We start from the raw sequence: 19,651 nt of genomic DNA, 5'->3' as shown, positions 1-19,651 counted from the left end.
ACCTAAAGCAATTAGAGAAAGAAGAACAAAAAAACCCCAAAGTTAGCAGAAGGAAAGAAACCATAAAGATCAGATCAGAAATAAATGAAAAAGAAATGAAGGAAATGATAGCAAAGATCAATAAAATTAAAAGCTGGTTCTTTGAGACAATAAACAAAATTGATAAACCATTAGCCAGATTCATCAAGAAAAAAAGGGAGAAGACTCAAATCAATAGAATTAGAAATGAGAAAGGGGAAGTAACAACTAACACTGCAGAAATACAAAGGATCATGAGAGATTACTACAAGCAACTATATGCCAATAAAATGGACAACCTGGAAGAAATGGACAAATTCTTAGAAAAGCACAACCTTCCAAGACAGAACCAGGAAGAAATAGAAAATATAAACAGACCAATCACAAGCACTGAAATTGAAACTGTGATTTAAAATCTTCCAACAAACAAAAGCCCAGGACCAGATGGCTTCACAGGAGAACTCTATCAAACATTTAGAGGAAAGCTAATACCTATCCTTCTCAAACTCTTCCAAAATACAGCAGAGGGAGGAACACTCCCAAACTCATTCTACAAGCCCACCATCACCCTGATACCACAACCAGACAAAGATGTCACAAAAAAAGAAAACTACAGGGCAATATCACTGATGAACATAGATGCAAAAATCCTCAACAAAATACTACCAAACAGAATCCAACAGCACATTAAAAGGATCATACACCATGATCAAGTGGGGTTTATCCCAGGAATGCAAGGATTCTTCAATATATGCAAATCAATCGATGTGATACACCATATTAACAAATTGAAGGAGAAAAACCATATGATCATCTCAATAGATGCAGAGAAAGCTTTTGACAAAATTCAACACCCATTTACGATAAAAACCCTCCAGAAAGTAGGCATAGAGGGAACTTACCTCAACATAATAAAGGCCATATATGACAGGCCCACAGCCAACATCATCCTCAATGGTGAAAAACTGAAACCATTTCCACTAAGATCAGGAACAAGACAAGGTTGCCCACTCTCACCACCATTCTTCAACATAGTTTTGGAATTTTTTGCCACAGCAATCAGAGAAGAAAAAGAAATAAAAGGAATCCAAATCGGAAAAGAAGAAGTAACGCTGTCACTGTTTGCAGATGACATGATACTATACATAGAGAATCCTAAAGATGCTACCAGAAAACTACTAGAGCTAATCAATGAATTTGGTAAAGTAGCAGGATACAAAATTAACACACAGAAATCTCTTGCATTCCTATACACTAATGATGAAAAATCTGAAAGTGAAATTAAGAAAACACTCCCAGGGGCTTCCCTGGTGGCGCAGAGGTAAACACACGCACATATGGTCACCTTATCTTTGATAAAGGAGGCAAGAATATACAGTGGAGAAAAGACAGCCTCTTCGATAACTGGTGCTGGGAAAACTGGACAGGTACATGTAAAAGTATGAAATTAGAACACTCCCTAACACCCTGCACAAAAATAAACTCAAAATGGATTAAAGAGGGCTTCCCTGGTGGCGCAGTGGTCGAGAGTCTGCCTGCTGATGCAGGGGACACGGGTTCGTGCCCCGGTCCGGGAAGATCCCACATGCCACAGAGCGGCTGGGCCTGTGAGCCATGGCCGCTGAGGCTGTGCGCCCGGAGCCTGTGCTCCGCAACGGGAGAGGCCACAGCAGTGAGAGGCCCGCGTACCGCAAAAAAAAAAAAAATGGATTAAAGACCTAAATGTAAGGCCAGACACTATCAAACTCTTAGAGGAAAACAGGCAGAACACTCTACGACATAAATCACAGTAAGATCCTTTTTGACCCACCTCCTAGAGAAATGGAAATAAAAACAAAAATAAACTAATGGGACCTAATGAAACTTAAAAGCTTTTGCACAGCCAAGGAAACCATAAACAAGACGAAAAGACAACCCTCAGAATGGGAGAAAATTTTTGCAAATGAAGCGACAGACAAAGGATTAATCTCCAAAATTTACAAGCAGCTCATGCAGCTCAATATCAAAAAAACAAACAACCCAATCCAAAAATGGGCAGAAGACCTAAATAGACATTTCTCCAAAGAAGATATACAGACTGCCAACAAACACATGAAAGGATGCTCAACATCACTAATCATTAGAGAAATGCAAATCAAAACTACAGTGAGGTATCACCTCACACCGGTCAGAATGGCCATCATCAAAAATCTACAAACAATAAATGCTGGAGAGAGTGTGGAGAGAAGGGAACCCTCATACACTGTTGGTGGGAATGTAAATTGATACAGCCACTATGGAGAACAGTATGGAGGTTCCTTAAAACCTAAAAATAGAACTACCATACGACCCAGCAATCCCACTACTGGGCATATATACCCTGAGAAAACCATAATTCAAAAAGAGTCATGTACTACAATGTTCATTGCAGCTCTACTTACAACAGCCAGGACTTGGAAGCAACCCAAGTGTCCATCAACAGATGACTGGATAAAGAAGATGTGGCACATATATACAATGGAATATTACTCAGCCATAAAAAGAAACGAAATTGAGTTATTTGTAGTGAGGTGGATGGACCTAGAGTCTGTCATACAGAGTGAAGTAAGTCAGAAAGAGAAAAACAAATACCATACGCTAACACATATATATGGAATCTTTAAAAAAAAAAAAAAGGTCATGAAGAACCTAGGGGCAAGACAGGTATAAAGACGCAGACCTACTAGAGAATGGACTTGAGGACACCGGGAAGGGGGAGGGTAAGCTGGAACAAAATGAGAGAGCGGTAGTGTATATATGGACATATATACACTACCAAATGTAAAATAGGTAGCTAGTGGGAAGCAGTCGCGTAGCACAGGGAGGGCAGCTCAGTGCTTTGTGACCAGCTAGAAGGGTGGGATAGGGAGTGAGACTCAAGAGCAAGGAGATATGGGGATATATGTATATGTATAACTGATTCACTTTGTTATAAAGCAGAAACTAACACACCGCTGTAAAGCAATTATACTCCAATAAAAATGTTAAAAAAAAAAAACCAATGCAGCCTAAATAAATAAATTTATTATTTTTTTTAAATTAAGTCTATTTAAAAAATCAGTTCCACACATATTAACATAAAATCACTTGAAGAGTTGGGGAGTTCTAGCTTCATATCAGCTCTATATGAATCGACAGTGGAATGCAATGGACATATAAGAAAAATACCATCTTGAGCTTTATTAACAAAGAACTACAGTATCCAGATTCAAAGTCTACTCAGTCCAGAGCTGGTCACTTTTGTCTGTCTTCTCCCACTAGAATATAGCCTCATGAGGGTAGATCCTTTGTCTGTCATGATCACCGTTATGTTTCCAGAGCCTAAACAGTGCCTGGCACATAGTAGGTGCTCAACAAATATTTGTTAAATGAATGAATAAATGAATGATTAAAAAAGGTCAAAGAATGAACCTTACTCCAATGCCAATGGGCAATCCACTAGCTTCAAAGATTATACTCCCTAATGGTGATTATTCTGTAATAAAATCATTTTTAAATTCTAATGCATGTTTTATGAGTCCTGATTTTTAAAGGGTGAATGAAAGGATAGCTAGAATCTAGAAAAGTGTATCTGTGGCTGGCTGGCAGGCACTTCCATGCAGTGTGCCTTCTGCTCAGGCAGTTTCACATTGACATTGTTCACTTCACAACCAGACCTTCCACATCAGAATGGTACAGCCAGAAGGAGGGAACTTGATGTTCAAAGCTAAAGGATGAGGAGAATTCTATTTAATCATAATTTGGAGAAGACTATTCCAGAGAAGAAATGTTTATAGGACCAGACTCTCCTAGAGGGTTGAAAACACAGGCCAAATACTCTGTCCCTTTTCCAAATGCTCCAAACCATACTGAATAACCGAACAAAATACAATCTCTTGAGTTGAAATCTAGGTAAATAAGTAGATTTCTAGATCTTTAGCATACAGAGTAAGACACCTGTGGATCTGTAAGGAATTATTAATATTCTCTACCTGATAATGCGTAAGAGTAGCCTATATATACTTAGAGAGATCTTGATGTGGTCCAAAGCCTCACAAGTCCTTGCAAAAGAAGTTCTTCCCAACAACTAACTTGAATTCTCCCTGCTACATTTGCAGCCTACTTTTGTCTTAATGCCTGGACCCAAAAGACATGCCCTGGAAAGCATTTCTCAAGTCCCCTCTGAGGTTCACTCTTAATCCATCTTCCCCTTCATCACTTTTGACTGTTCTCCTCTGGCAGGCCCCCAGGTCTCCACGTCATGTCTGAGCTCTGTTTCCCAGAGGGCCAAGACACTTCCTTAACAGAAGCTACAAGTACTGCCGGGCACACTACCTCAGCCATTATACTCAGGTCCTTCACTTTATTTTTTATAAAAAGCAGAAGCAGAAAGCATACTTACTAATACAGGCTGAGGTGGTCCAGCTGACTGTGCATGTGGATGGGGTAGGTCTCTGCCAGGTGAATCAGCTTTTCTATTGCTTCATAGATGAAAATAATGCAAATCAGGGAGGCAAACGCTTCTTCAGTGAAGCGGGTAATGTAGCAGACAAGGGAACTGGCGTCAGTTGCCACAAGGACAATACACAGGAAGGCGGTCCACAGTCCGATACAAGCTCGCAGGGAGAGGTATGAAAGAGCATAGTCTCTGAAACAAAACCAAAGTTCATCAAAAATCAGGGGTGGATGGCATTACATTCTGACCCATTGCATTGGAGGCAAAGGGTCAGAAACGTGGTTAGTTCATCTCTTATTATCACTTCCAGTACTGCAACCCAGTTTGTCCCTAATTCTGACTGCACTTCGCTCCTGAAGGCTGCCCTGGGATGGTGTGACAAAGATTTGCTTTATGGGTGGTATTTGCCACAGCAAGGACAGAGACAGTGGAGGAGGTGGAAGCTGTCCGCCACACACTTCTGCCATCACTGCCCGACGTGATTAAGATCCTATTCTTGCAGTTAAGAAAAAAGAGCTGGCCCTTGTGGACATACTGTATAGCACAGGGAACTCTACCTAATGCACTGTGGTAACCTAAATGGGAGGGAAGTCCAAAAGGGAGCGGATATCTGTATGCGTATGGCTGATTCATTTTGTTGTGCAGTGAAGGCTAACACAACAGTGTAAAGCAACCCTACTCCAATAAAAAGTAATAAAATAAAAAAAAATGGACTGGAAATGGAAATGGAGGAGTTTGGATTAGCTAGGGAAAGTGTTTTTAAAGATAAAAAGTCAAGACTTCAATAGTGGTTGAAGGACATTAATAAAGCTCTTTAAAGCCAAGAGATCTGCTATTTTAGGTATGGTCCTACCTGGGGGCAGGGCAACAGACCAAACAATGCTCTTTGCCTACTTATACTCACCTAGGACCCTGACATTCAATCCTAACAGCACACTAACACATCCAGGTAGAGTTTTCAGAAAACCAAATGTCTTACTTGCAGAATTTGAACAAAATCTTTTCAAACACAAGCACTGGCCCAGTACTTCCAAGGATGGTGAGAGCCTGTCCGGCAAACAAGGAATAGGCAATCCCAGTCATGGAGGCTCCAAACAAGGATTCAATTGCACTCTGAGAGGGGAAGAAAAGATTATCCCTGAGTCCACAGCCCATCTGCAGTGAGTGATGCAGGCTTATGTGCAGCCCCAACTCAGCTCTCCGGTGTGCCTGACAAGCCATTTGCTTGTATTTCGTCTTAGCAAGAGTGATGTGTACACAGTCTAATCCTCCTGTAAATGGATATGACTTTGATAATTCGGGTGCCCAAATCCATCCACATGTGATTCCTTAACTAAGTCCTGTTCTGCATGACTCAATTCAGTATTTATAAATATACATAGAAAAGCACAATGATACCATTCACACTACGGGCTGTCATACAGTCACCTTAAATCTTATTTGCATATGACATTGATATATCATTTTCCATCCTTGGGGCAATGGGCAATGCAACTGGGCAATCAGTTACTGAAATTGATATTCAAGCAGAAGAGGGTCTGTTCTAAAGGGAGAGCTGTGCTGCTGGCTGGCATGAGGTCAGAAGACCACAGTAATTCAGTAGGAAGAATCCAATCTCCTCAGTCCTTGCCCAGGGAACTTTCCCCCCCAGCGGACTTGGCTGCCATCATAAAATTTTTACTCTTGTTTGGGACCATTAGAAGTGGTTAAAAGTTCTTACTATGCGCCCCTCAGTGGCTTCTCCGAGCAATCCCCCAAAGGTGATGACAGGTGACATGCAGGCACAGTACAGGAACAGAAAGGAGGCCAAACACTGTAAGCTGAGTGCATCCCGGTAGTCGCTCCAGTACCAGGGGGCCTTCCGCTTGATGTCCAGCACCAAGCCCCCAAACAGCCTGCGGAAACATGGCAGACAGGCCTCTAACGCAGTCCCTCTCCCAGGAAAGCGTGTCAACAGCACACATCTGAAAGCACTTCAGATGTGCTCTGAATTAGAGGTAATATTTTGGCTTCAATGTGACCCCAAGTTCAAGAGATCTCTCTGGGGCCAGCACGGATTCTATCTGCAACCAATCGCATAAGTTCAAATGATTATCCCAAGCATAAAAGGAATTAACTTGGGTGTGCATATTACCCATTCAGTAAAAAGTTCCCAAAATTCAACATGAAATTAAGTATTAGCTTCAAACTTCAAGTTCTGAGATGTTAGGAAGAAAGGTACAAAAGCATCAGGGTATTAAAATTGTTAGTTTTATTATACATTTTCTAGATAAAAAGCCCCTATCACATGCACTTTCTTACTCTGAACAACTACCCACCTTACTCTTGAGAAATTAGCATAATAATTCATTCATGCAGTTGACAAGTAGTAGCAGATACTTCATGCCAGGCACTGTGCCAGGTATTGGAGATGCAGCAGTAGCAAGGCAAACACAGCCCTTCTCTCTAGGACCAACAATCTAGTGCAGGGGACAGGCAGTGTTGTGAGGGAGCAAATGGCAGCAAAGAACAGGGACGGGCATTGCAGTGGGGACTGGAGAATGAACCAGGAGTTAGCCAGATGAGGCAGCGGGGCTGGCATGGATGACACCTAGGGATGAGAGCGCATGGCGGGCTCAAGGTGCTGAGTTATGGCTGGATAAGACAGTGTGAGGGGCAAATACCAATAGACAAAGCTGGAGATGCTGGAAAAGCTGGGTCACAAAGGCCTTGTAAAAAAGGAATTAGAACTTGATCCCAATTATGTGTCAAGTACTGAAGGACTGTAAACAGGGAAGCAGCATAAGTAAGCAGGCATTCTGGAAGGATCCCTCTGATGGGGGTGTAATGAGTGGAACGTAGGGCAAGACAGGAGGCTGTGGATTGGAAAGAGGAGAAGTGTGTGTATTCGAGGGCTAATCAGGAGGCAGAATTAACAGGACTTGGTGGCAGGACCTCAGGACCCCTCTCCACTTCCCAAGCATGAGACAGATCGAGAGCAAGGTGTCCTACACCAAGGAGGAGGAGTATTCCCAGACTGGGGCACTTTTGCTAAGAGTGGAATCGCTGCACCAGGGTAAAAGCTGTTAGGTGAGTACCAAAGAGAGCCATTCAGCGTTCTACAGGACAAATTACCTAGTTTCTTCTACACATGAATGACATAGGAGGAAAAAGGAGGAGAGCTGTTACAGAATGGGAACATGAAAACCAAATGCAAACCTCCAATGGATCCTATGCCAAACAAATGAACTCTAAAAAGATGTCACTAAGACAACCACAAAAAGGTGAATATGGACTGAGCATGAGACAATTTAAAGAATTATTGTTAATTTTGTTAGATTTCATAATGGCATAATAGCCGTTTTTCAAAATGTCCTTATCGGACAGGGATACCTGCTCAAGTAGTTACAGGGGAAATGACATGCTACTGGTGATGTGGTTTAAAATAATCTAGAAAACAAAAACAAAACAATTAAGTGGGGGAGAAATAGATGAAACAAGATTGGCAAAATGTTGATAACTATTGATGGTCACGTGGGGGGTTCATTACACTGTCCTCTCCTCTTGTTTATGTTTGAAATTTTCTATAATAAAAAACTAAAAAAACAAAAACAAAAAACCGAGCTACTCTCTCATGAAAGGAGGCTTGGCTAGCTCTTTCTTTCTCTTTGCCCTGTGTCACACAAGGCCTGGGACCTGTATGCCCGGGGAGAAGGCCCAGGCAGCTCTCTTTCTCCATTCAAAAGCTCCCTCTCTCATCTAGCAGGTGGACACAGGGCACATGCTGTTCTATTTGACCCACTTGCTCTTTTCCTCTGGTTTGAGGGGCACAGTTGGGATTCATCCTTCTTCACCTTACAGCAGTAACATCACAATCTGGGTCTGGGTTTAGGGGAGAAAGGCAAAGCCAGCCTTGTGACCTGCTTTGGTTTTAGCCTGTCTAGCAAACCTGAGGTAAGGAGCCATCCATAGGGTCTAACCTAGAGCATAAGCATTCCGCCTCAGGGTTTGGGACCAAGGTTACAGTCTGTAATAAAATGTCACTTGGTCCTGCTTTCTCCTCTGAGTGGATAGCCCCTCAAGGACCTTATGGGCAACCGTGATTAGTCTGGGGCAAGATTCAAGTGTTTCTAGGTCCTTAGCCAACATAGCATCTTTAGCACCGTGTGAATATCACCTCCCAATCACCAGTGACCTTCCTCTGAAGGGTATTATTCTGGGAGAATTACCTTCTACAGTAATGAGCCTCACCCTATGATGCTGCCATGATTGGTCCTCCTGGATGTGGGAGGCTCATTATTCAGGGAGGAGTGTCTGTGAGTAATGGGCAAAAGATTTATGTGAAACGGACGGATGAGAAGCCACAGAAAGGAAGGACATCTGTCTGCCTAGTGATTGAAAGGAGAGGGAAAAGATCTGAGGCTCCTATCGATGGTATAAATTAACAGAATGATTTCCGAATACTGTTTATGGCGTCAGCCTCATCCCTCACTCACGCAGACCGTAACAGCTCATCTAGCACAGATAGTAATCAGACACGGATGCTTCCCTCCACGTTTGGGACTCCCTTTCCCTTTCAACACTACCCTTGGTGTCCAAGTTTGGGTGGGGGGGGATGGGCAGGAGGCACACAGGGATATGAATTTAAGCTTGATGCAAGAAAGGACTTACCCGTGTAGAGGGTCCCTAGGCTCTGGAGCACTGACTTAGGAAGCCCTCTCAGGAGGGCTTTAGGGACAGGCCAGCCATCCATTTGTCTGCTGTGCTTTGGAAGAAACCTGTTTGAAGTGTGGGGGGCGATCATCGAGACAGCAGCTCCTGATTCTTCTCTTTCATCAACCCTTCCCAAACGTGGCCTCCCCAGTGAAGTACACAAATCTACCTTGGAAAACCCCTTTGCAGAGTATCCTCTCTGCCATGAAGCTTCTGGCCTAGGAACACTCTAGTCAGACTTTCCTCTTCGTTCTATATGGGAATGCCTTGGCATCATGGCCTATGTCAACATCAGGGAGGCCCAAGACACTGTCTCAGCCCTGGCTTGGCAGGTCAGATCATACACAACTCAGACCGTTCTCAACTTTGCCCCCTTTCCCATCTTCTTAGAGCCCACACTACCGCATCTTAAATACCTCTCCATCCGACAAGGATGGTACCCCCAGGTTGTGCCCCACCTCAGAGAAACACAGCTAAAGGTATGAAGAATTATAAAGCCCAGGCTAACGCATTTTTACTCGGTGAAGTCCAGGAAGGTCCAGAAAATTCTAGGATGTCCACCTGCAGGGGAAGGTTCACGTTCACCCGTACGTAATTTGAGATTGGGAAAAGAGCCAGAGCTGGCATGAACTATGATCCCCAATATGAGCATTAGGTCACCTGGACTAAAAGGCTACAAGGGGAGGAAGGTCATGTGTCTTGAGGACTGAGGAAAACTTCCGGAGCTCAGGAAGAGGCAGCGTCTCCCACAGTAAGCCGAGTGAGGCTCTGAGTCCAGATGACCCTTCCTTTCAGCTTTGTCAATTCCAGCAGCTCCTCACTCAACATTATGGGAGAACTTCCTCAAACCCCATTTGAGTTTGTGAGTAAAGGTACCTGGGGTTGCTGATTAAGTGTATGTCGGTCCTGGCTCTATGGGATTTTCTTTTGGGATGACAGGCACCATTTCCAAGATTCTATAACTGTTGAGATCCAACCTAATGAGCTCCCAAACCCCCATGTGGGATTGATTATAAGTGACTGCCCGCCTAGTTTATTCTCCTCTTTCTGACACAGAAAGAAAGATGAGATCTCACCTCTGCATGGATTATGTGTTTGGAGGAAAGCTGTTGGCTTTACGGTCAAAAGGATAAATCATAACTCTGAAATTCTATCAAATCCAAACCCAAGACCCTTCCCTTAAAAAACACCACCTTGGGCTTCCCTGGTGGCGCAGTGGTTGAGTGTCCGCCTGCCGATGCAGGGGACGCGGGTTCAGGCCCCGGTCCAGGAGGATCCCACATGCCGTGGAGCGGCTGGGCCCGTGAGCCATGGCCGCTGAGCCTGCGCGTCTGGGGCCTGTGCTCCGCAGCGGGAGAGGCCACAGCAGTGAGAGGCCTGCGTACCGCAAAAAAAACACCACCTTGGGACTTCCCTGGTGGTGCAGTGGTTAAGAATCCGCCTGCCAATGCAGGGGACACGGGTTCGAGCCCTGGTCCGGGAAGATCCCACATGCCGCGGAGCAACTAAGCCCGTGCGCCACAACTACTGAGCCTGTGCTCTAGAGCCCGCGAACCACAACTACTGAAGCCCTCGCACCTAGAGCCCGTGCTCCGCAACAAGAGAAGCCACCGCAGTGAGAGGCCTGCGCACTGCAATGAAGAGTAGCCCCCGCTCGCCGCAAGTAGAGAAAGCCCACACGCAGCAATGAAGACCCAACGCAGCCAAAAATAAATAAATTAATTAATTAATTTTTAAAAAACACCACTTCATCTAAGACAGTCTCAATCCTGGAAACTATTCTAAAGACAGATGCTTCCTCGAACTGCTTCTCAATACCAGGCCTCCCCACCCAATTCGGACCTCTTCCAACTGTAAAGAAAACGTGAAACTTACTCTTGGAGCTTGCTCCCTCTTTTCAGTGACCCCTTCCATCAAAAGGCTCCTCCTTTCCTCCGGTGATCCCTCCCCAGAGCCCAGTTATCCTTCCCCGCCCTCCAATACATTCCTTCAACCAGATGCATACTCCCCATCAGGACACTGCTGGTGAAGTGCCATTCTCTCCTGCTTCTCAGTCTCCTCTCCTTTCTCTCCCTGAATTTCCAAGAATGCAAAACTAAATCGCTCTCCACAATTAAAAAAAAAAAACAACCTTGAGTTTCCATTAGGCAGGGCACTGAGGATAGGGAAATAAGGAAAGCAACTTCAAGCAAGGAGGAAAAAATATGGTGAAAGCAATAGAACAGAGGACAGTAAAACTCCTTTCCATCATCTGAGTCCTGTCCTGGGAATCTCCGCCCAACAGATCCTTCTTAGACATAAGCGCAACTTACAGAGCCAGAGCCATAGACTGAACCTCCTCCCACGATCTGGGGGACACCTCTGGATGCCACTCCAACCCAAAATACCATCCTCTTCTACTGCCTCCCTACCTGGAATATAAAGCCTCCCAGCCTGGGGACCTGCTGTTCTCACCTACCATAGAGAACCTCCTCCTTGGACATCTGTCCTAAAATCTGGGCCCAAAAGAGTAGGTTGCCTATTCTGAGACACACACCTAACATAGTACCTATTTCCCTACCTCAAGGGGTTTCTTAACTTAACCATTCAATATTTATCCATACCTTGTCCATTCATGCTACAGAACAGACATCATTCTAAAAGCATTCATTCACTCATTCATTCATTCACCAGATATTAATTGAGTGCCTACTCTGTGCAGGGCACTGTGCTGGGTGCTAGGAATATAATGGGGTCCCTGCCCTTATGGAGCAAACATTCTGGCAGGAAAGACATCAAATCAATAAATAGTAATAAAGTATGATCAGGACTATAACAGGTGGCTGGGGGGAGGGTGGCAGGTGCGCAAGGGACAGAGCTCAAAGCTGGGACACCACCTAGCAGGAACACCTAACCTCCTCTAAAGAGGGTCCTGCAAGGCTCTCCAAAGGAAGTGACACCTAAGCTGCATCAAAGGATAAGAAGCAGTCAGCCAGGAAATGAGGAAGGGGACAAGTGTTCAAATCAGAGGGAACGTGTTCTGTCTCCCCTCCTGGGGCAAGGCCAGGAGGGGAGACAGAACATGTTAGGTGGTTTGAGAAATTTGAATGAATGAATATAATATTTGATATATTTGTAATACTTAATAGTCAGTGGTTCCATTTGAAAAGTCATTCCCAGCCAATAAAGATACTACAGAGAAGAAGGCTGAAAGTAAAGAGGATGCCTCATTCCTTTATACAACTTCTGTCCGGTAAGCAGTATCAGCCGTGAAACATTCCAGAACTTACCGCCCAGTGCGTTGAAGTTCTGGCCCGCTGTGGCCCCCATGTGGTTCCGGTTCTATGTGGCAAACATTTCCATTTGGAACTCCAGGCATTTTCCTTTTCTCCTTTTAACAGAAGACCGCAAAATTAACAAACTCAGCCCTGTATTCTGTCTTTCCTGCTGGGGGTGGGGGGGTGGGTGGGGGGGGTTGGTGATGAGAAAATCCAAAAGCAGCCCCAAAATAGCCAATTCTTTGTTATAGCTTTCAAATGCATTTACTGATTTGGAGGAGTTTACTGACTCTCCTGAAAAAAAAAAAAAAAAAATTTCTCCTCCTCTCTGCTGATACCTAACTCTGTCTCACCCAGAGACAGAAAAGTGGAGGCTTTGGCATCAGACGTGACCTAAGTTCAAGTTTCAAATCTGTGTGTAATCTTTACCTTAAAACCTTGAAGATAGTTTTTTTATTCCTCATTTGTAAAACAAAGAACAACAATACCTATATGGAGATGTTACTGGGAGGTTGAATTAGCATATGTAAAGCACTTGGCCTGGGGACTAGCGTACAGTAGAAGTTCCCTTCCATCTTTAACCTCTCAAAAAAAGTGTGAGGGACTCTATTTGCTCTCTCTATACAACTACCTCTTTTCATTTAATGGCTTCATTCATGATATGCTCCCAAGAAATGTCCTCTCCTCTCCTCTCTGCCATTCTACATCAATCCTTCAAAAGTTGGCTTAAAATTCATCCCAGGGTAATCCTGACTGACCCCACCACACCTGAGCCAATCTATGTTACTGCATATTCATATTTTATTACTGTTCTGACATGCTAGATGCCCAGAAACAGAACCACATCTCAACTTATTTAGCATACACCCTCACGGTCTCTGCTTTGTCCATGGTGTGCACTCAGTAAGCGACACTAAGCCACCACTGTCTCATGTGCATACATTACCTGGGAAGGGACGTTTTTGGGCGGCTCAATTCTAATGGAGGGGTCCCACTCCCCTGGAGGCAGCACCGTCACCTGGTCTAGGAACTCGTCAATCCCCGCCAGGAGATCGTCCCGCTCTTTCGCCTTATATGCCACGTCATGAAAAATCTACAGAGAAGAAAAATGTCCTCAGGAAAACTAAAAGTCACTTTACTTAAAACAATCACCAGTGGAGATGGTGAAAGATGAATAAAACCTCTTGATTTTTATCTCTGTCATGGGGATCTGAAATGTAGATAACGTTAGCACTTAGAGAAGTGCAAGGATAAAACAATAAAAAAAAGAATCTAAAGACGAGATGAGTCAAAAAGAACTAAATATATGTCTATTAGTATAGAAAGAGATAAGATGACTGGAAAGTTTTATAACTCTGTTATCTCCTCAAAGAATTGAACAAAAGCCAAGATGCATGAGGAATTTTCCTGATCATAATGGGTAGAAAAAACTGGATGGAATTTCTCAGAAAGGTTCCTCATAGGCCTCCAATATGCCTCCGAGCCAAAGACAGCTGACAAAACACAGCCCACGCCCCTCTGCCTGCTGAGACATAGGCCTCTTCAAGGCCTTACTTTGCAACTTACCTGAGCAGCACAGTCCTCAGCAGGGATGCAGTGGGGGTTCAGGACCACGGCAGCCGAAGCGTCTAGTCACCCTGGTACATTCACATGACAGTGCCCGAGAGCATCCCCCTGACCTTTATACTAACCGGTCTCATTTACGTGAAATGGGGGTAAGGTTTCTTTATGTAAATAGCTTGGATGTATTTAATTAGCCATCTTCTAGATCTAGAAAGTTAAGTCAGCCTTAATATCTTTCTCTCTAGGTATCCTGCTTGGCAAAAATAATTTTCCCAGAGAAAGATTTCTCTGCATCCTTGATTATTCAAAAAGCGAGAGATGACAGAAGAAGAAAAATCCCCCAGAGGGCTTGGTCCTCAGAGACGTGACCTGTACTGCTTTCCAGCAAACATCACGATTATAATTATTTTATCCCCAATGACTAGCACAATGCCTGGCACAGAGTAAATGCTCAATAAACATTTACAAGACGAATGCATGAAAGGCAGAAGGGGTGTGCGTACCTCATCTGTCATGATGGTGGCCATGGATCTGCCAATCTCATGGTACTGCTGACCTTTCCCTACTGGACCCAGTAGGATAAACAAAAATCTGGCAACACACAAAAAGGATTAAATTATGTAAGTAAATATAAAGAAGTGGCATCTTTCCTCTCTAAACAGCAGAACACTTCTCTTTCCTATCAAACAGAAATCATCACAGTACCTTCGATAAAAGGAGACAGACTAATGACGGAGCAATACGAGTAGCCTTGACCTAATAGCTCCACTGTAGGCATTGGAAGCCACCTGTACAACTCATTCAATAATGTGGTTATAATTCTCAGGGTTTCCATAGACACAATTCCTTACTATAGGAAGGACACTTTTTCAAAACATGGCATTGTAGTGCAAATTCAGGGTTATCTGAATCTCATTCATTGCTCTAATAAGAAAATGATGGGGAGAGGAGAGGGATAAAGCAGTTGAAATGATCAAGCCCTGTAGAGGAGTCTAAATTGTGTCCCGGACATCTGAATACTCTGTAATTAATGGGGCCCTGAATCACCTGAATCACCACCTTCAGAGCGCATGAATAGCCTTTTGAACAAATGTGGACATACTTGCAAACCAAACAAATCCTGCCGGAACTGTGGAAAGAGACATCAATACCTTTGGTCAGAGACGTTTCCCTGGGATACAGCTTGGCAGAACAGGGAGAGCAAGACAGGCTTCCCATCCCAGCAAGCAAGTGGCCCTTGAACACTCTTTGGTTCTCCATTTCCAAGGTCATAGAAACTGAACCGTCAGAGCCTTAAAAGTCTTACAATTCTTCCGCACAGAGGTTGATCAAATATACCCCAGTTTTCTGAGATCATTGCTGAATTTTAAACAGCATTCCCCAAATTAATTAATCCTCCATTTTGGCATTAGCTGCTTTCTTCCACCAGAGCACACACAAACCTGCACACCAGACGGAACGCACTGAGCTTTGCGGTCCAGGTCTTTACCTTGTTGGGATGGGCACTTCTGTCAGGCCCGAGAGAAGGACTGCCGGAGACAGCCTCACAAAGGCGACAACGGGGCGGCCCAGAGAGTCCACCTCTCCAACCAGGACATTCGAGGCCTCTGCCCCAGTGGGAATTTTCTTCATGAAATGAAGGTCGACCTGAAAATCCAAGAACCCCCTGACAGTGTGGGAGCCATCACCTCACGCATCCATCACCCTCCTCATAACTGACATTCATAAATCATTTTTGATTTAACACGTTTTCTCACACTACTTCACTTGATCCTTACAATAGCTCTGTAAGGTCTAATTAGCCTCACTTTTTACTTTAAAAAATGAATGGAGCCACTGAGACCCAGAGAAGTGAAGTTGACTTGCCCAGGACGACAGAGCTTCTAAGAGAATTTAAATCCAGGGGCTCTGATTTGAATTCCATTACACCATGCCTCCCCAAAGAAGAATGTTTTTGAAGCTCCAGGTCAAATTGTTTCCATTTTAAAATACTGGGATGCTTTGTCGGAGGTTTCAGGGAGCCTTATGAGCTGAGAAGTGACACTGTCTGCATTTTGGAAGGACAGCGTCGGGGAGAGACCAGAGCAAGGAGAGGCTGGCGGCAGGGAGATCACGGTTTGAGCCGGAAGCTGCAGGGGGCTCTGCTCCTGCGGGAGGCCTGGGACACCAAGCCACAGTCCCCAAGAAGAGTTTCAACCACAAAGTAGTTTTAGGAAACAGTAGCAAAGATACTGCTTCTGCAGAACCCTTGGAGGCTAAGAAGGAGCTACTGGAGAGCAGGTATCAGAAAATAGTTCTGAAACACCAGGAGGTGTGTGGCAGGGAGGATTATTAGTGGCTAGTGGGTTTCAGCATGTTGAATCTGGGGAACAAGCTGATGAGTCAGAGAGGTCTGGGCTGGAGAAGGAAGAAGACATGAGCAGGTAGATGGGCCTCCTTTTCTGCAGAAGGGGCTCTGGTCCTGGAGAAGGGGTGTTGAAATGCCAAAGCTTATCCAGCTTCCAGCAATAAGACTCTGGGTTCCACTAGAGATCTGCTTAGGCCTGTAAGCCAACTTCCACGTCTCTGCTCACCTTGCTTAAGTCCACGGGACTGTGTTCACAATTCATTCCATTTTTTACTTCAAGACTTGTAGTTGGAACGGACTGAGGAGACACAGTCTGACCTATTTGGAGAAAATCAAACAGAATTCTCCGAGTCCTGCCCTTTCCCCCTTTGACACGCCCCGTCCATCATCAGCTGGCTATGACTATCTCCTGCAAAGTCCACACAGAGAAGTGGTCCAAATGACTATGAAGCAAGGACCCACACACACCTATCTCCTTACCTACCAGTTAGCAGTAAAGGGAGGAACAGAGGTCTTACTACTCCTGCACCCTCTGAACCATCTGTGATCCTCTTTTCTTCCTCTATTAAAGGCAGTAATCCTTAACCAGGAGTGCATACCATAAAGTCCTATGGAGAACTTTTCAAAAACTTAGACTCCCAGGCACATCCCCTGCACACTGTGATTCGGTAAATGTGGGGACAAGGAGACCAGCATAGATTAGGCCTCAGAAAAGGAAACTAGTCAGCAGCTGAAATTCACTGAATGTTTACAACCCACCAGGCACCTGGCTCCAGGGCTTTACATGGATTAATTTATTGAAGCCTCACTGTAGACTGAGGAAGCAGATCTCACTATTATCCTTATTCTACAGAGGAGAAAGTAAGACTTAAAGAGGTTTCGGAGGTTGCCCAAGGTCACACACTTTGCAAAAGGTGAAGTCAGAATCTCCAGCCGGGAAATCTGACTCAAGAGTTAACACTACTGCATTTTGCTTCCCTAATCTAAGACATTGGTTTACTTCTAAAAAGCTCCAGTGGAACTTCTCTGGCCCCGAATTATCCCTAATGTGGCTACCTCCCTAAAGCCACATCAGTTCTGAGGCCATTCTGGGGCACAATCTTCTCCCCCGGGGTCCACTGAGATCTATCTGAGGCATGCATCCCTAGTGCCACAAGAGATGACCGTCACCAGCCCCAGCCACCCACCGTGCCTATCCACCAAAAAGGACTGTGTCTAAGTGAGCATGAAAGCATATTAGAGAAATACAGCCCCTACCCTCTAGTAACTTAGCATCTCCAACTAGCTCCTAAATGTCTTATTAATCAAAAGAGAAAACAGTTACTCCTAATAATCTTACCATGTTTATCCATTGAATGTGGATCAGACTGTTTCTTGCCAACCTCAGCAAAGGAGCGAACAATGGGGATGAGGTTATTTCTCTTCTTTTCATTCTGATGATGATGCTTTTTGAGAAGGGCTTCCCGTACTTTAACCCTCATGCTGTCATTCAGGTCACTGAACAGTTCCTGCTGGTCCAGGATCAGGTCTGGAAAGCAGGTGCTAACATGAACACTCAAACTGATGGTCAGTGAACCCAAAGAGACCAAGGTCAAGTGGGGTGAGGGGCAAGGGACAAGGAGTAGGAGAGGCAGTTCTACCAGGGTCAGTGATGTACAGTCTCCGCTTCAGTGCCTGAAAGAGCTGTTTGATGATAGCAGCTGAGACACATTATACGTTATTCACGTAACAAATCATTATTATTAGAAATGGAAACTATTGAGCATTTAACATGTGCCAGGAACGACACTCTGAACTTTTTACATAATTATCTAATCTAATCCTTATAAAAAACCCTGAGAACTAGGTGGCATTATAACAATTTTTACAGATCAGGAAACTGAGGCCCGAACATTACAAAATTCCCCAAGGTTTCACATCTAGTACGTTGCACAGCTGGGAGTCAAACCCAAGACTGTCTGACTCAAAAATCCACATTATTACCATTTTGTTCTGTCATCTGCCAAAGTTCCTCTACGTTCCCTTTCTCAGAGATTTTAACATTGCTGTGATTGTCAAGAGAAACTATAACTGTAGAACTCCCAATGACTACGTAAAAGGGGAACTTCCAAGAATCATTAAGTTGTTCTTGATTAAGTACCCCACGTGATTACCACCAAGCATCAACCTTTACCTGCCAAGCCTGGCAGAACTGAGGGGGAAAAAATCCCAATACCTGCTACTGAGAGGCTACTAGCACAGCAGTTAACAGCATGGGTTCTAGCGCTAAAGGTCCACAGTTATCCCACTTCTACCACTTTCTGTGTGATAACCTCTCTGTACCTCAGTTTCCTCATCTGTAATATGGAGCTAATATTATCACCTACCTTAGAAGACTGTTATAAAAAATTAATGAGACGTATAAAGTGCTCATTCACAGTAAACACTTGAGACTGTTGACTCATCCTTATCACTAACACGAATACCTCAGGTACCTGATGGGAAGAACCACAGCAGTTCTACTTCAACCCTACATACCCATTCCCCCACCTCCCCAAAACTCCAACCTATCTTCAACTCCAACTCCATCCATGACTATCCAAGTGCTGGAAGCAATAAATAAAGAAAATCTGTTTCAAATATTAAGTGGAAGATCCAGGTTTCTCTATCTTTAACCTTTGTATTGATTGGTTCCTTGCCCCATATTACAAACATGCTTCAGAATCCTTCATCTTGGAAAAAAAAAAAAAAAGGAGAATGTCCACCCCAGGTCTCCCATTATCTACTGCCTCCTCTCTCCCTCTCTTTCTCTTTCTCTCTCTCTCTCTCCCCTATCTCTTAAAGTTCTCAAAAGAAAAATTCCTCACCCCCTGCAATTTGGCTGCCTCAATGAAATTGCTTTTAATAAAATCATCAACAACCTTCCAGTTGCTAAATCTGGCAGATGTCTCTGGTCCTTACCTAACCTGACCTCTCTACAGCATCTGACACTGATGAATTGAAACTCTCTCCTCTCTTGGCTTCCGTAGTGGGTAGAACGGCGCCTCCCCCACAAAAGATACGTCTATGTGCTAACCCCCCAGAATCTGTAAGCGTGATCTTATTTGTGGAAAGGGTCTTCCCAGATGTAACTAAGGATCTCAAGATGAGAGCATCTTGGATGATACTGACAGATATCTTTATGAGAGAGACACAGATAAGAAGTCCAGGTGAAGACAGAGGCAGATTGGAGTTGTGCACTCATGAGCTAAGGGACACCTAGAGCCACTAGAAACTGGAAGAAGCATGGAATAACTTTCCCTTAGGGCCTTCGGAGGTGACACCAGATCCCATCAGTACTGA

General features: G+C 44.2%; 1 protein-coding gene across 1 annotated transcript in view; it reads right to left on the bottom strand.

The window, feature by feature from the left end:
- SLC4A8 (solute carrier family 4 member 8) overlaps positions 1–19,651 on the bottom strand; it is a gene marked incomplete at its 3' end in the record, with an annotated part of 83,926 nt that overhangs the window by 35,411 nt on the left and 28,864 nt on the right. The window contains exons 6-14 of the mRNA XM_082850437.1: positions 17,670–17,858; positions 16,557–16,648; positions 15,473–15,630; positions 14,487–14,574; positions 13,367–13,513; positions 12,433–12,533; positions 6,192–6,366; positions 5,451–5,584; positions 4,418–4,663 (exon numbers count right to left, since the gene is read on the bottom strand). Coding sequence (XP_082706563.1) covers positions 4,418–4,663; positions 5,451–5,584; positions 6,192–6,366; positions 12,433–12,533; positions 13,367–13,513; positions 14,487–14,574; positions 15,473–15,630; positions 16,557–16,648; positions 17,670–17,858 — 1,330 coding nt within the window. The remainder of the gene's footprint in view (positions 1–4,417; positions 4,664–5,450; positions 5,585–6,191; positions 6,367–12,432; positions 12,534–13,366; positions 13,514–14,486; positions 14,575–15,472; positions 15,631–16,556; positions 16,649–17,669; positions 17,859–19,651) is intronic.

The sequence above is a fragment of the Leucopleurus acutus genome, assembly GCF_964270905.1.
Source record: "Leucopleurus acutus genome assembly, chromosome: 11".
Classification (NCBI taxonomy): domain Eukaryota; kingdom Metazoa; phylum Chordata; class Mammalia; order Artiodactyla; family Delphinidae; genus Leucopleurus; species Leucopleurus acutus.
Note: the sequence above shows the minus strand (reverse complement) of the source record. Positions and strands in the feature narration are given on the sequence as shown.